Source organism: Chenopodium quinoa, unplaced genomic scaffold, assembly GCF_001683475.1.
Source record: "Chenopodium quinoa cultivar QQ74 unplaced genomic scaffold, ASM168347v1, whole genome shotgun sequence".
Taxonomy (NCBI): domain Eukaryota; kingdom Viridiplantae; phylum Streptophyta; class Magnoliopsida; order Caryophyllales; family Amaranthaceae; genus Chenopodium; species Chenopodium quinoa.
In genome coordinates, this window is record NW_018744092.1 from 4404717 (window position 1) to 4421447 (window position 16731).

At 36.9% G+C, this 16731-nt stretch overlaps 1 protein-coding gene across 1 annotated transcript; it reads left to right on the forward strand.

Moving 5' to 3' along the window:
* Window positions 1-339: 339 nt before the first annotated feature.
* LOC110691962 (endoplasmic reticulum-Golgi intermediate compartment protein 3-like) lies at window positions 340-16664 on the forward strand. Its single transcript, XM_021868946.1, has 12 exons — window positions 340-626; window positions 811-947; window positions 8604-8686; window positions 8771-8846; window positions 8993-9060; window positions 11288-11405; window positions 12276-12457; window positions 12563-12646; window positions 13378-13524; window positions 14631-14739; window positions 14841-14960; window positions 16190-16664. The coding sequence occupies exons 2-12, from the start codon at window positions 860-862 to the stop codon at window positions 16258-16260; spliced, it is 1146 nt and encodes a 381-aa protein (XP_021724638.1). The 5' UTR covers window positions 340-626; window positions 811-859; the 3' UTR covers window positions 16261-16664.
* The last annotated feature ends 67 nt before the right edge of the window (window positions 16665-16731 follow it).

Genomic DNA, 16731 nt, shown 5'->3' on the forward strand with positions numbered 1-16731 from the left:
ATTACGGCTTAACACGTGTGAAGTAACCTGATATAGCAGGTTGTTGACTTTTATTGATCGATATGGGATTGTTAAAAGAAAAACACATCCCAAAATTGGGATTAGAATAATCCAAAATTTGAATAATATAAAGAAAATCGGGCAAATTTGGGATTATTAAAACCAATTTTTTCCTAATTTTTATCCCACTTTTTTATATAGGAAAGTTTATCTCCAACACATTTATTGTAAAATAAGTATAATAGACAATTCACTTACCTCAATTCATGGTAGAGAGCATAATAATATAAGCAATTATTTTATTTATTAAAACTTCAATACTTCAACATTTGACAAAAGTTACTAAAATTACAATTTAGTACATCGCCCTGAACACACTAGAAATTGTTTAGGCCATCAATTAACCAAAACAAATTTAATCAAAATAAAAATTTCCCATTTTTTATTTTTGTAAAAAAAAAAATGCCTTAAAAAAATGAGCTTGAATATTGTGGAAAAAAAATAATTTACCGGCAAAAACAGAAACAATCCAAAGTTGTATCTAAATTTCAACAGATCCCCACTTGCTCCGTTACGATCTCCCTTCTCATCTCTTCTCCGCCGCCGTTAACTCCGTCGTCACTCCGGTAACTCTCTTCTCTCTCTTCTTCCATACCTATTTGATTAGATCATCTTCGTTTTTATAAATTCTCATATGTTATGCAATTTTTTCTGTATAATTTGACATCATACTCTCAATTTTTCCCAGTAATTTCGTTTTTTTCTGCATTGCAAATCATTCAATAATTCTGTAATTTTAATGTTGAACAGGTAATTTCATCCTAAAGGGTGTTAATTATATTGTTATTGGAGTGGAATTATGGGGGTTAAGCAAGCTATAAAGAGGCTTGATGCATTTCCTCGTGCTGAAGAACACTTGTTGCAGAAGACACAATCTGGCGCTATTGGTATATTTCCTTAATTTTGCTTTTAAAGAGATTGCCCTTTGATTTTTAGATTTATTGTTTTCGGTTTCCGGGTTATAAATTGTGTCGAAAACCCTATTTTGAAGATGGGTTTTTAGTTGGGTGAGGTTATGTTAGCTCTGATTTGAAATGGAGTTCTTATATTTTAGCTTGCAAAGTTGTTTTTATCAACTAATTTTCTGGTTTTTGGGGTTATTTTGTTGGTGTTATGTCATTGTAGACACTCATGTGAGTAGTGTAACGATTCCCGCAGAAAAATTAAGATGATATCTATGGTAGAATGCTATGGTAGTAGAGTTGAAGTGAGCAATAGTGTCTATACCCCAAATATGAATCGTTATGCGGGGGAGGATGAATGATTCTGCTTCAAATTGTGAAACTTTATCATTAAGGAAAATTGTGAAAAAGTACATTTAATAAATGTAGTATATGTTAATATATGTAGTACATTTAATATATGTTAATCTGATTTGAGATAGGGAAAGCTATATTTCAAATGGAGAGTTCGCAAGAGAGAGCGAAAAGTTTGTCGAGCGAGGAGAATGACCTGCATAAAAGGTCGAATAAGAAATTTAAAAGAAATTCAGATGGCTCGATGAGTGATAATTCCTTCTCTTAAGAGGAATAACGAAGATGTTGAAATGGGTACATTTGTGGAGGGAACTCCAGAAATGAGGAATCGAAACCCTAATGGAGTGTCATACAGTGAGGCTATTAGAGGTGGAATTCAAAGAGAAAATCCTCTCTATGAGGATTTAGACATGGAAGATGAAATCTCTGATGATGACTCGGTGCAAGAATAACCGGATGATGATGTGAGTTGCCGTACAATTAGGCTGACAAAAGGGGAGAAGAAAAGGCTTCGAAGCCCTTGGTTGAATGCCCTAATCATCAAGTTATTTGATAGGAGATCGAGTTATGAAATTCTGATGAAGAGGTTGAAGGCTAAATGGGTATTAAAGGGTGAAATAGCATTGACATATGTCGGACATGCTTTCTATGTGGTGAGGTTCAGCAACATGGAGGATTACGATTATGTTTTGACTAATGGACCTTGGATGATAGGAGATAGCTATCTCACAATCCAAAAATGGATACCTAATTTTGTGTCGGTTGAGGAACCAATCAAATCTCTTACGACATGGGTGCAAATTCCTAAATTGTCAGTGGAATATTTTGACAAAGCCTTTTTATTCAAAATAGGATCGAAAATCGGAAAAGTTGTCAAAATTGATAAGAATACAGAGTCCATGGACAGAGGACAATATGTTCGCTTCTTCATTGAAGTTGACCTAACTAAGCCATTGCTGATGAACTTCTGCCTGAATGGAAGAGTTTGGAAGATCCAATACGAAGGATTACGTATGATTTGCTTCAAGTGTGGAAGATTAGGTCATAAAGAAGATAGTTGTGGTGTATTCCAAGAGGCTAAAGATGTTCAGGGGAAGGAACCTGCAAAGGTTATCAATGAGCAAGGAATTTTTGATAGAAGTCAACTTCTGAAGTACAATCCAAATATGGTGCTTGGATGTTGGTTCAGAAAGGTAATAGGAAGCCTGTTCCTAAGCAAAAAGAGGTAGACCAAACTAAGCAGCAGGATGAGCAGCATAGAAAGAATGTAGATAAGGGAGTAAACAAACAAGCCACCCAAGTGTGCAGGGTTCGAAAAGAAGGCACAAATTTTCAAGAGTTGAAGGAAAAATCAGTAGCTCAAAATGGCTCTAGGTTTGCGGCTTTAGTTGACCCATGAAGAAGAGGATTGCATTGCTGAGAATCCGAATGTCACAAGGGTTGACTTGGAAGATGGTTCAAACCTAGAAGACTTACAGTTGCATAATGTGGTCAATCTTGGTGACTCCAGTTTTCAAAATAAGGAAAGTGTCCAGCCACAAGAAATTTTGGAAGGTAAATATTCTGCAGTGAATTTGGGTGATCCCAGTTTGGAAAAAGATATTGTTATGGGAGAAAATCTTAATGATATGGCAATTGAAGATGATTCGGGTACTAATAAGTAGAGGTGATCAAAGTTAGCCCGACCCGTTGGCCTGCCCGACCCGGGCCGATTTTGGGCAGAATTTTTCGGCCCGAAAATTTATTTTTTTGGACGGGTTTGAGAATGCGTTTTTATGCATATTTAGTTGATTTTTTAGGCTCGGCCCGACCATTTTGGACGGGTTTGGGCACAAAAATTCCGGCCCAACTCAGTCCGACCCGAGAAGTGGGCTTATTTTTTTTTGCTTCGGCCCGGCCCGCCCAATGATCACCTCTACCAATAAGATAATTATGGAAGAAGATAATTTTTTTATCTAAGGATATTAACCAGAAAAAGGGGGTGTAAAAATCTTCAAAAAATAATTTGAGAATCCCTTTGGCTTCCCAGAATGGATCTTTTAAGCAAAGCAAACCAATAGGGAAGAAAGGAGATCTGAGAAATTATTCTCTAAGTTTGAAGTTGGGTAGTAGTGGTAATTAAGAAAATTACTTCGAAATTGCTTCCCAAACCCCTTCAGCTCTAAGAGGAAATTGTGACAGTGAGAGTGAGCGGAGACAACAACACCATGAATCCCTCTCAAGTCCCAATAACTCTAGAAACAAAAGTCCCCCCCGAGTACGAGACATTCATTGATTATCAGATGGAGGGGCCTTTTATGGTAACGGTACATCCGTTGGTGAACAAGATAGACATCAATGTGAGCACTTACTTGCCCCGCACACAGTGTTTTAGAGATGATGGCGTTGTTCAAGATTCCGTATGTGACGGACGGCCTAATGAAGGCACTTAATGTATCTGAACCTCGACCTCGACCTGTTGCCTAATGTTCCATTTAATGTGTATGATCGATACCCGAACTTCCCTTCATTTAATATGTCTATGAAGATTATGATATGAAACATTCAAGGGGTGAGTAATAAATTTACGATTATTCGAGAATTGGTTAGGATTAATGATCCTTTTGTACTTGTGTTAGTTGGAACACACATAAGTGGAGAGCAAGCAGATAATATTTGTATCAGGATTGCCTTCTCTGGTCAACGTAGAGTTGAGGCTCAAGGGTTTCCAGGTGGGATATGGATGTTTCGGAGAGCGGAACAAGTGGATGTTACTCCTTATGGAGAACACTCTCAACACCTAACAATTAGTATTAAGAAAAAAGGTGATGATCCACGGTTATTTTCAGCCGTCTATGCAAGCCCGGATAGTACCTTCGAAGAGACTTATGGGAGGAATTGAATAAAATCAAGGATAATTTCTCTGGCTTGGTTGCTTGGTGGTGACTTTTAATGAGACTATGCCCATGGAAGAGAGAAATGGTGTTGATAATTCTGAAATGCAGAGGCGCTGTAAAGAATTTTACAAATTGGATTGAAAATAATGGGCTTATTGATCTTGGATGCTCGGGTCCTCGCCATACTTGGTTTCGAGGTACCTCACCTCAAACCTCTCTCGAGTGGATAGAGGGCTTGCGAACGATCTTTGGAGGATGAAATTTGAAGAGGCTGAGATGAGAAATTTGCCCAAACCTCATTCGGACCATTGTCCTATTATCATTAGTACTACTGGTTTTGCACCCATTCCTTCGGCAATTAAAACATTCCGATTCCAGGCAGCGTGGTTGAACCACCAAAAATTTTCTGACTTTGTGCATAAAAACTGGGATTGCAGTGGACCCCTAGTCCCATTTTTGAAGCGATTTGCGGATAAACTGAATTGGTGGAATAAAGAGGAATTTTACAATATTATTAGACGCAAATCTGAGCTTTGGGCTCGCCTTTGAAGGCATTCAATCCGAATTGGCAATCAGTAGACGGAGGCACTTAGCTAAGCTTGAAGCAAAGGTGAGAAGGGAATTGGAAGAAGTTTTGAATGACAAAGAGATGCTTTGGTTTTAGAAATCTCGAATGGACGCAATTTGTGATGGGGATAGGAAGACTCGTTATTTCCATCTCTCAACTGTGATTAGGCGTCGTAGAAATAGAATTGAAACTCTCCCAGATGAGCAAGAGGATGCCGAGGTGAAAAGTTTGGTGCTGCAATATTGGAAGACTTTATTCCAGGAGGAGAACTTGAGAACTTAACTGGCGAACTCTTTCAGCTCCTCTTCCAGAAATTAATAGAGTGGTATGAGACCTTAACCCGCCCTTTTAGCCCCTGCGAAGTGGTTGCTGCTCTTAAGTCTATGAAATCGTATAAGGCCTACAAGTCATTTTGGAATTTGGTGGAGCCTAATGTTGTCAACCTAGTTTGAGGAATTCTTGATAAAAAAGATTTTCCAGATGGCTTTAATGATGCGTATTTGGTGTTAATCCCCAAGGTTGATGTTCCACATCGTACTAACCAGTTTCGGCCAATCGGTTTGTGCAACATTGTGTACAAATTAGTCACCAAAGTTATTGTTAACAGGTTGAAAACCAGTGCTACCACAATTAATTTCTCCGACTCAATGCTCATTTGTTCCCAAACGTCAAATCACAGACTATGTCAGGAAATGTTGCATACTATGAGAAATTAATAGGGAAGAGTGGGTCTCATGGCAATCAAGATTGAATTTGAAAAGGCATACGATCGCTTGAGGTGGTCCTCTATCCGAGAGTCATTAATGGAACTTCATCTTTCGCAACATATTGTTGAAATGGTTATGAAATGTATCTCATCGACTAAGCTACAAATCTTATGGAATGGCGAGCCCACGGATGCTTTCTTTCCAACTAGGGGCATTAGACAAGGTGATCCGCTTTCTCCATACCTATATGTGATTTGTATGGAAAGGTTAGCTCATCTAATTGAGAGGGAAGTGAAGTTAGGATCGTGGATTCCAGTGAGAGCTTGTCGTAACGGCCCTCTATCTCTAATTTGGCATTTGCGGATGATTTCATTTTATTTTCTCAAGCCTCCGTGGAACAAGCAGAAATCATGGTGCACTGCCTAACTCAGTTTTGTCAAGCCTCGGGTAGCAAGGTTAGTATTGATAAGTCTAGGGTGTATTTCTCGCAAAATACAAATTTGGAGATTTGGGAAGCTATTTGTAATACTCTAGGCATGGAAGAAACTGCAGATTTTGGTAAATATCTTGGAGTTCCTACCATTAATGGTAGAACATCAAAGAGAGATTATCAATACTTGGTGGAGAAAATCAATGGCAAATTGGCGGTGGAAGACTAGGACTATGTCCATGGCAGGGAGGATGACTCTCATCCAATCACCCTTCACAGCTATCCCTTTTTATACTATGCAATCAACCAAGTTGCCTAGATCGACTTGTGATGAGATTGATCAAAAGGTTAGAAAATTCCTTTGGAAAGAGGATGATGGAGTCCGTAAGGTGCACAATGTGTCGTGGGATACAATTACTAAGCCTAAGCAAGCTGGTGGGTTGGGTTTGAGGTCTATGAGACAACCCAATAAAGCTTTCCTTGCTAAATTGGGTTGGAGGTTATTAGCTGAGCCAAATGCCCTTTGGTCGAGAGTCATGTGTGCTAAATATTGCGATAATCATTGTGATATTGACATGTTCAAAGAGAAAGCGAATGCATCGAATGCGTGGCGAGGAATTATGAGTAGTATTGATGCAGTTCAAAAGGGTTTGAATATGGCAGTGGGAGATGGCCACCGCACATTCTTTTGGCACCATCGTTGGGTGTGTAAGGAACCTGTATTGAGTATGCTCCGGTCGAGCCTCCTATTGACATCCAAGACTTCACTGTGCGTGAGTTGTGGGATAAGGAGACGGGTTGGAAATTTGATATTTTTGCAGAAATTGCTAATATTCTTGAAGAAATTGCTGCGCATGACTTAATTGAAGATGAAGAAGGGGAAGATGAGGTCTATTGGTATGGTTCACCGTCGGGTGGCTTTACCTTGAGTTCTGCTATATATATTGTGCGAGATTTGGAGGGTGTAATTGATACTTCGAAAGAAGAGTGCGCTGCGATTTGGAAAGCCCCGGTTCCTCAAAGAATTCGCTTCTTTAAGTGGTTAGCTATTCAAGATAGATTGATGACAAACACCACAAGATTTGTGCGCACTTTGATAGACGATCCTCGATGTATAATCTGTGGTGAAGGTGAGTGAGGAGAACGCTTACCATGTGCTGCGTTTTTGTCCTATGGCTAAACTGTTGTGGCATAAGCTGGGGGCGCGAAGGGCAAATATGAGTGAAGATTTGAGCTTGGAGGAATGGATCTTATTTAATTTGGATGCTCAAAAGGCCAACATGGGGAGTGAGTGGCCTCGTGTTTTTTGTGTAGTGTGCTGGTGGCTTTGGAGGTGGCGTAATCCCAGATCCTTCCAGCCTACTCCTAACATCCCCTTTGAGCAAGTTGGTTTCATTCTTGCAAGGGTGGGGGAAATCAAGAGGGCTATGGACAAAGCTGAGCTCTTTGATGGGAATTTAAAATAGTCTAGGATTGAGAAGCTTATCAAATGGCAATTTCCAAAAGGAGGGCTGGGTTCGTCTTAACGCGGATGGCGGAATTATTAGGGGGCATAGTGGCGAAGTACATGAAGTGTTTGCCTTAAACTGTGGTCGTTGCACTTGTACCACAGCAGAGATGGCAGCTGTGTTAGAAGGCTTGAGTGTTGTGTGGGATGGGGGCCAGAGGAAAGTGCAGCTCATGGTGGACTTTAAGGTTATGCGTATGTTGGTGGAGAAAATTCCCGCCAATTCTCCATTTATTCACATCATTCGGAGGTGCAAAGCTATTGTTTTCGAAAGGGAATGGGAGGTTACCATCTCTCATTGTTATAGGGAAGCTAATTGAGTGGCGGATTGGTTAGCTAACTATGGCGTGAAGTCGAATGAGAAGTTTGTTCTCTTTGAGGCGGTCCCGAAGGATCTTCTTGCCGTTTTATTGGAGGACTTGAGTGGGGTGACACAGGCAAGGATGGTTCTGGCTAGTAGAGTGCCTTAGGCTGTGTTGCTTTGTTTTAGTTGCTTTTGTTTTGTTTTTATTTATGTTTTAGTTTGCTTCTTTGTTTCGGGGCTTGCCCCTCTCTTTCACCAAAAATATATATATATATATATATATATATATATATATATATATATATATATATATATATATATAGTATCGCATTTTCCAGTTCTTTTTATTAATGACCTTGTAAAATTTAGTTTCAATTTTAACAGTCATTTCATGGATTTTGTGAGGTTTAAGCGACGAGTTTAATGTTTAAAAAAAAAAAAAAAACAAAACAATCAGTATAATTCTTAAAATAATTTCCGTGCCTTACTTCTAGTTATATGCTATGGTTTTGTGGGTCATACTTGACGTTCAAAACTCATGATCTTCGTCAAATGATAGTGTTGACTGAATAACGTGTTTTATAAGGTTCATGATTGAATAAAAAAGTTTGTAAAAAGGTTGTGGTACTCCATAGGAAAGGTAGTTTCTCTACAATTTTTCCTGTGATTAATCTGTCATTAGAACACCACTGTTGAAGGTAGTTTATTAGGTCAGCTAATGGGTAGAGCATTTTCTGGCCAACCAAGCAAAAACTAATGGTTTTCTTTGCTTATTATAAGCTAAAACTAACGCATCATTTAACTCTCTCATATTCAAACCTTCGCTTATTATCTCATTTGTCACACAGAAACTGTTGTATGTATGGATGGCTAACCTGTCTTTTTGGCTTTACAGTTTCTATCATTGGCCTGGTCATAATGGCCACTCTGTTCATACATGAGCTTAGATATTATTTGAGTACCTATACAGTTAATCAGGTTAGTTGTTACCTACATTTACTTGTCGCTTTATTATGGCCGTTTGATTATTCTGTGCAATTAATTACATCTTTTTGTTTGTAGATGTCTGTGGATTTGAAGCGCAGTGAAACACTTCCTATACACATAAACATGACATTCCCTTCCTTGCCATGTGATGGTTAGTATGGATGTTGTTATTCTGATCATTCTTGTTTTGTAATCACTCCATCTGCCCTGCCACCACTTGTTTTTTTGTGTAAATGGTGAACTTGGCATTCTTATCTGTTTTCAATTTCTTCATGATGTAACCTTTGTTTTGCGCAGTTCTCAGCGTGGATGCTATAGATATGTCAGGAAAGCATGAAGTGGATCTTGATACAAATATATGGAAAGTATGTTATGCTTCATCCAGGTTTATGATTTTTGATGGCCTGATTTTCCAATCCTTGTCACTAATTGTTTTGATTGTTATAAATCCATGAATATCTTCGTTGTGGTTTAGTGTGTAATAATGAGATTTGTACACCTTATCCCTCACAATACAAAAAATGGTTGTTCTTGTTTTTTATTTCTTGTCCTGTGAGATAAGATTTCATTGCTGAATACATCTTATGGGATACAAAGCTAATTGAGCATCAGTAGTTGCATGGAATAATTAGTGGATTAGATCTCATGGAGCGACGCTCAATATCACGCTGACTTTGCAGGAACTTTATACCTCAGGAACATCTCATTTCAGTACTAGGTTTATAGACAAATACAGAGCCTAAATAAAATCACTTTACATTGCTCTATAAATTATGGAAAACTTTGTCAAGTGTCATGAGACATGTTTCAAAAAAAAGTTATTGGGCGAGTAAGTATATATGGGATTAAGGCTTTGATTGATTGATTGTTTGATAATGGATGAGTTAGTATAGATTTAAATATGTTTGTCTTGGGAATATGTATGCCTGGCCCACCTGCAACATTTGATGTAAATATTGTATCTTGGACAACCAACCCCCCCTCCCAAGAAGACTTATTCTCCTTTCCTAAGGTCTAAGGATGATAAATGAATCCACCACCCCCAGTCAATCATGAACATTTGTTTTTATTAAAATTGGCTTCTTTATTGGTTTGTCTAGTGCCTGAGGGGGCAAGGACAACCAGAGAGCTAGGTAAAAAGGGTATTTTGGGGGAGAGGTGGGGGGGGGGGGGTGGTGGATAAAAGGGCTGATATCCAGATTTTAGCTTTTCACTTGAGGATGATGTTTGATGAGTAATTAGACACAAGGGTAATTAAACATATAAACCATATTGAAGTCCCATTCACGTACAAATTACAATATAAAATTGGTTTTTGTTTATTGAGCTTTTCTTATTTGAGAATGTAGTCAAACTTGGTGTTGAGATTCTGACTCCAAATGACTAAATTAACACTCAAGCGATGAAAATGTTGCACAACTTTTTTAGGCAATTCCTTGATTCTATCAATCAGTCAAAAGTTCAAATTAACATACAATGACATGCCTTTTAATTGGTCTAAAAACGTCTATACACTTAGCTGTGTAAAAACCAAAATAACTAGACTTCGAACTACACTGAAAGACTAAATCAATTACAAGTCTCATTAGGTGTGGCCTTTCAAAATTATCCGTATAAAATAAGAAGCAAAATCTTACCAATATATCTTGCTAAACTTGTAAATTCAAATTAATAATTCTTGCCAGTTGTGTGTAAAAGATAAACCTATACTAATATAGCGAGTATTAAAAAGTGTTCTAGTTAAGTGTATGTGCCACCACATGGAACCCTTCTCATGCCCAAGAATCATGCTATGTCATCTTTTTACTAAAGGACATGTACTAGCAATGACAAGAAAAGGTGCTTATAAGTTATAAGTAGGCTGTGAATTTGAAGCCAACAAGAATGGGTTTAGAAGTCTTTCTATCTTAGCTATCTATTCACTTTGCTTTTGTATTCTACCCACCTTTATTTACCTTGGATCAAAAGATTTATTATTATTATTTTTTGCACTAGGTAGTAGCTATAAGCCAATTCAAATTTCGTTACTTAACAAGTATAGCAACTTTGTAGTTACAAAAAATTATGTATTAGTTTTCCATATGTCATAGATTACAAAATAACATATTATCCCCTTCAATAATCCATAGTTATTGAGCATCTTTGGATGATCATATAGACATACACATCAGACATCATGTGATTCTCCAAGTAGAAAAACCCAATAGGACAAAGACTAATATTAATGAAAAAGTATCATATACATGGTATTAATTCTCGGCCACATCACTAGATTGTAAAGGACTCTGAGCTTACTGCCACCGAAATATTAGGCCACAACAACCACATTCCACCTGCATTGCCTATGAAAGTGGTTACACGACCATTACCGCAATCACGACCGCATCCAAGCCTCAAAACCATGGTCACCATATACAAGCTAAGATAAAATAAATAAAGGCTTTTAAGACAATCATCAAATGAATAAATAAAAGCCAAACTCGTTTATCCAGCACGTGAAATTGTGCAAACACTGCAATAGTAATTTAGTACAATATGATTTTGTTGGAAATAGACGTTATTTACTAACACATCCCCTTTGATATTTTGCAGCTTCGTTTGAGTAGCGATGGCCATATTATTGGAACTGAATTTTTGACTGACTTGGTGGAGAAGGGCCAGTCCCATGATCATTCTCATAGCCATTCTCATGGCCATTCTCATGACCATGGTATACATTCGGTGCATTACATTTTCTTTGTTCTGTTAGGAATTTATGATTTTAACTTCTCTTACTTATTTCATATGTACTAAGCAATATTTTCCTTAAGGAAAAAATAAATTGCTGAATAGTGTTTAGCTTCAAATTTCAAAAAGGTTCTCCCTATAGTTAGGAATTTCGTTATTTTACTTCCAGTTTTTATTTCCATTTATTTCCTTTTGTTCTACCCACCTTTACTTTCTTCCTGTAAGGTAAATCTGCTATTTCTTTTTCCCTCCCTTGGCCCATCAAATGGGACTTATTTAAATCCATCAAATACACCTTAGTCTTTTTCTCTCCTCCAAAACATAGGAGTTTTCTCACATGGGTGGTCCCTCTTTCCTCTTATTAGTCTTTACAGCAAATGAATGTATAACAAATATAAATGAGTAATAACTAGAAATTATTTTGGCTTGAAGAGTTATTATACTCCCTAAGTGACATTGATGTAGATGTAAATAGTTGTATTCAGAATATTAATATTGAAGTACAATACACATAAACGTAAGTTATTTGAAAAGAAAACTAGAAGAAGTTTTTTTATATAGGTAAACAATATTACATATATACCCTATAAATTTTGCCTCTGTGATTGTAGTTTCTTGTATGTATCATGTGTACAATAGAGACTAGAGAGGCTCAGACTTCTTCCACCTTTTGTTTACCTGGACCAAAGCATTTCAGGAGTTTCTTTTCTCTTTTCATCAATTGCAATGGGTTATTAAATTATCAAATTCCCATTTTAGAAGTTATGATGACATGCTTGATGCTCCCTCCTTAGAAATGGTTTGACTGTTAGCATAGACACACTAATTATAGCTAAAGAACATTTCTTGGCAGGTCATGTTAAACATCAGCCCGAGGATTCTAAAGATCAGCATGACCACAAAGATGAGCATGGTGATGATAAAGATAAGCACGAAGATTCAAAACAGAAAAGTCATCTGCAAAGCTTTGATGAAGAGACTGAAAACATTGTAAAAAAAGTTAAGCAGGCAATGGCAAATGGAGAAGGCTGTCGGGTATTTGTCTTTTTTTTTTTTTTTTTTTTCAAATGCATTTATCTATGACAGTGTTTTAACTGTGGTAAAGCAACTAATGAGTGAATGAACTTATATATTTCACAGGTTTATGGCGTTTTAGATGTGCAAAGGGTTGCTGGGAATTTTCATGTATCAGTTCATGGACTGAACATTTTTGTTGCTCAGATGGTGAGATCTTGTGAAATTAGAACAATTGATGCACTTGTAATTTACATTTTTTGCAGTTGTAGCTGCTTAAGTCACAAGTTTTTTCTTGGATAGTTTTCTTTGTACTGATGAAGTTGGTCATGATTGGTAATTGAATAATCCATTACAACTTCCACATTAGGTTGCTTATGTAAGTTATGGAAGTGGAAATTGTGTCCTTTTTCTTCTGAAATGCTATTATGTACACTCAATATGTGAGGATTTTATGCCATATTATTAGTTTATCTTGTTAGGAAGAATGTCAGGCTCTGCACCCATGCCCATTGTTAAAATATGCAGCAAATTATTCTGCAAGTGAAGGAAGAATTTCTGTGGAAGGGTGGTTGAAATAACTTGACATGTAAAGATTATGTAAATATGGGAATATTTTTGGCTTGTAGTTCAAGGAGAATATAACTACGCGTCTACACCTGCACGAAATATATGCAGCTAAATAGTGGATTGATGTTTGGTAATCTGAGGTGGGGCAGCTGATGCATGGATAAGGCAGGAACCACCCCCCCCCCCCTCCCTCTTAAAAAAGAAGGAAAAAGAGAGAGAGAGAATTTAAACAAGAAAATGTAAATTAGAAGAATGGAAAACTGTAGATATGAGTTTCTGAATGTTGGATGCTGTAAAACATTTGACTGCTGTAATGTTCATTCTTAGCATGATGAGTGAAGTAGTAATCAAAAGTTCTCGTCTTTTGACAGATTTTTGAAGGATCTAATCGCGTTAATGTAAGCCACATGATTCATGAGCTATCATTTGGCCCAACTTATCCTGGAATTCATAACCCCCTTGATGGGACAGTTCGCATCTTGCGTGGTACAAGTGGTACTTTCAAATACTATATCAAGGTATGTTGGGTGTCATTTAATGCCACTTATGCCCTAGTCATTCTGTGAGCTCAATAAACACGTGTAATAAATATCTATTCCATATGTTGCCTTTCGATTACCTGCATCTCAGCTCTTTAATATTTTAATGGACAGTAAAATTTTAATGTGACATGCTAATCACTGTCTAAGCTTTTGCTTTTAATTTCAAGCGGGCCTTGATTTACAGGGTTTTTGGTGCTTCATCATGTATTATGCTTATGGCTCATCTATGATTGTTTGTCTTTTATTTAAAGGACATCGTAAATCTTTTGGAGCATCCTATGGTGATTTTCTTCAGTTAAATTTAGACTTTACCTCATAACATTAAGTTGCCTACTACCGCTACTTATATAATCAATGATCGACCTGTGTATTTACAGCAATGCCGCAGTTGAACTCTCATCCATTATCATTTCATTGAGTGTCATTTTTTCTCACTTTTATCTTTCTTACAATTTGTGAACTGGTGGATTAGTATTTTGTGAGTGTCAAATCATGGCTCTTCAGTTGTGCTGCTTGGTGCTTGCATTAAGGCTGTTATTGAGTTTGAGTGCTAGACACATAGAATTCTCGTTAGGACTGAATGTGGCAATAATATTCCGATTGTGACACACAACATGTTCATAGTCTACTGGGTAATAAAGTTTATAAATCTGCCAGAATATGATAATGTCCTTGTAGGTAGTTTTATATGGAAGTAACCGGAGGTGGTGTAACTGGGGAAGGCTGGCAGTAGAAGAGAGAGAGAAGAAATTTAGGTATAGGAGCTTAGGCTTTGATTCCATGCTAGAATATGATTAAGTCCCTGATCAGGGAGCTGTATTTCACATAATGTAAACAATGTTTATGGCATAAATTAAGGATTAAAAAACTCTCGAGTATACATAACTTAGGAACTTAAATAAAATGTTTACCCATTACTGAGCATCATGTACCATCAAAATTTTGTCTGAGTTGATGCTTGCCTAATGTCAACGTGAGATGATTTTTCTTTGAGCAGCTTTCCTTGCAGCGACCATCTTTATTATTTTGTCAGACAAGCACCCACTGGTTTCATGACTAAACTACATCTGTTATTTTTTTAGATTGTTCCTACAGAGTACAGATATACCTCGAAAGATGTGTTGCCTACCAACCAATTTTCTGTCACAGAATACTTTTCACCTATGAAAGACTTTGATAGAACATGGCCAGGTTGGTAATGAAGCAAGTAAAGTAAAAAACTATGTTTTAAAGGTGCTATTTGTTCTTCCCTGCTGCCTATTTTTCTAAACATTTTGTATCATCTTTGGCAGCTGTTTACTTCTTGTATGATCTATCGCCTATCACTGTAACAATCAGAGAAGAACGCCGCAGTTTTCTTCATTTCCTCACTAGGCTTTGTGCAGTATTAGGGGGTACCTTTGCTTTGACAGGTATGCTTGATTGCCTATGTCCTTGCTGGTTAATCTTATACTTCTCCCAATTAGAATTATTTGCAACATTCTAACTTTTACACTATTCACATACTCTACTTGGACCGTCTTTGGTGATCTATACTTGTGAAAAACGGTCATGTGAGACCTTGTTAGATGTGTCATCATATAAAATTTTAAAAAGTTCCTTTTTTTTTTTTTTATAATTTTTTATAATTTTTTTTATTTATAATTATTGATTATAAGAGATATTAATGATTGAAATTATGCATTGGCAAGCATGAAAGTAGTACTTCCTCTGATTCTCAATTGATGCATTTTTGAGAGTCAGCACACACCAAAAAAGAGAAGAGAGAGTATAGAAATTATCATAATTGGCCATAGGCTGCTAACCTTCAACCATAGCATGTAAAGTAAAAGTGGAGTTGGTCCCCACTTAAGTTGAGGGCAACATAGTAACTTTGCATATAAAATTTTACTAAAAAGAAAAGGGATGCATATATAGTGAAACATCCCAAAAAGGAAAGAGATGCATCAATTGAGAAACGGGGAAGTATTAGCTTTTTCTACATGGAGGATTGAAGGTCTTGTGAAGAACATTAGGTGCTTCACAAAAGCAGCAAAGATGAGAAATTTTCATCTTTTTTTTTGTCTTATATGCTAAGGTTTCTAATGGATCTAAAATATCTTTATTGTGATTTGAGTCATCCACAATTATCTCAGATCATTGTTGAGCTAGCATTAATTTTGAGCAACTGTAATCCAATTGTTTTTTGGGGGACTTTGTAATAGATTTTTACAGAGTTTATATTCAAAATTTGGCTGCTCCTTCGTTTACTTATATGATTAGCAGGTCCAAGAAGAGCCACAAAGTCACTAATTTCCAAACAGTGACTATTAGCATTCACATTTGTCTTGTGTCCACTTCCATAGTTGAAATTGACTATTGGAATCTGCAGATTGAAAAACCAAAAAGAAAAAAGGGGGCTCTATTAAATTTTGCATCTGAAATTGCTTAGAAAGAACTCTGGCTCTTCATATTGGACACTGATCATGACATCTTGTTCAGATTGATAGGAGAAACTTTGAACATGGGGTGTATGGGGATCCAGTATCCTGGGGGTGGGAGGTTTCGTGCATATACTGGCATTTGCATCTAGACTCCCTATAACATCTGTGTGACTGTATTCAATATCTGATCTGGTGCTTCCATTGCTGTCATTTTGTAGGATTGCTTGATCGCTGGATGTACAGACTTGTTGAGATGGTGATGAAGCCAAATAAGAGGGGTGTAATTTAATATAATGGATATGTTAACGGAGTGGAGCCTTTATTGTGACATCTTCATACAATTATGAGGAACGAAATGGAGACAGAATTCCTTCATCTTTGAATGATTTCTGTAGGCAATCAGATGTGGCATTATATACAGAAGGGTATGCCAATGTGCCATATCCACAACTTCTCCTTAGAGTTTTCAGGAAATACGAGTTTTAGGCTCATATCATAGCATTTGTAATGAAACTTTTTGGTATGAATTGTCAGTGTAAGCAGAGCAAGGTCAGAATAGGGTTTCTATGTTAAGTTTGTTATTATTGTATGATTGTTTATCTGGAAAAAAAAAATCTAATTCTTTTATAAATGATCATTTTGTTGTATTTTGGTATTTGTTTACTTGTCAACAGGTAAGCCTTTTCATTGTCATAACAGAATGAATTTCACCCCCCCCCCCGCCCCTCTCCAAAAAAAAAAAAAAAAAAAAATTCCTTCT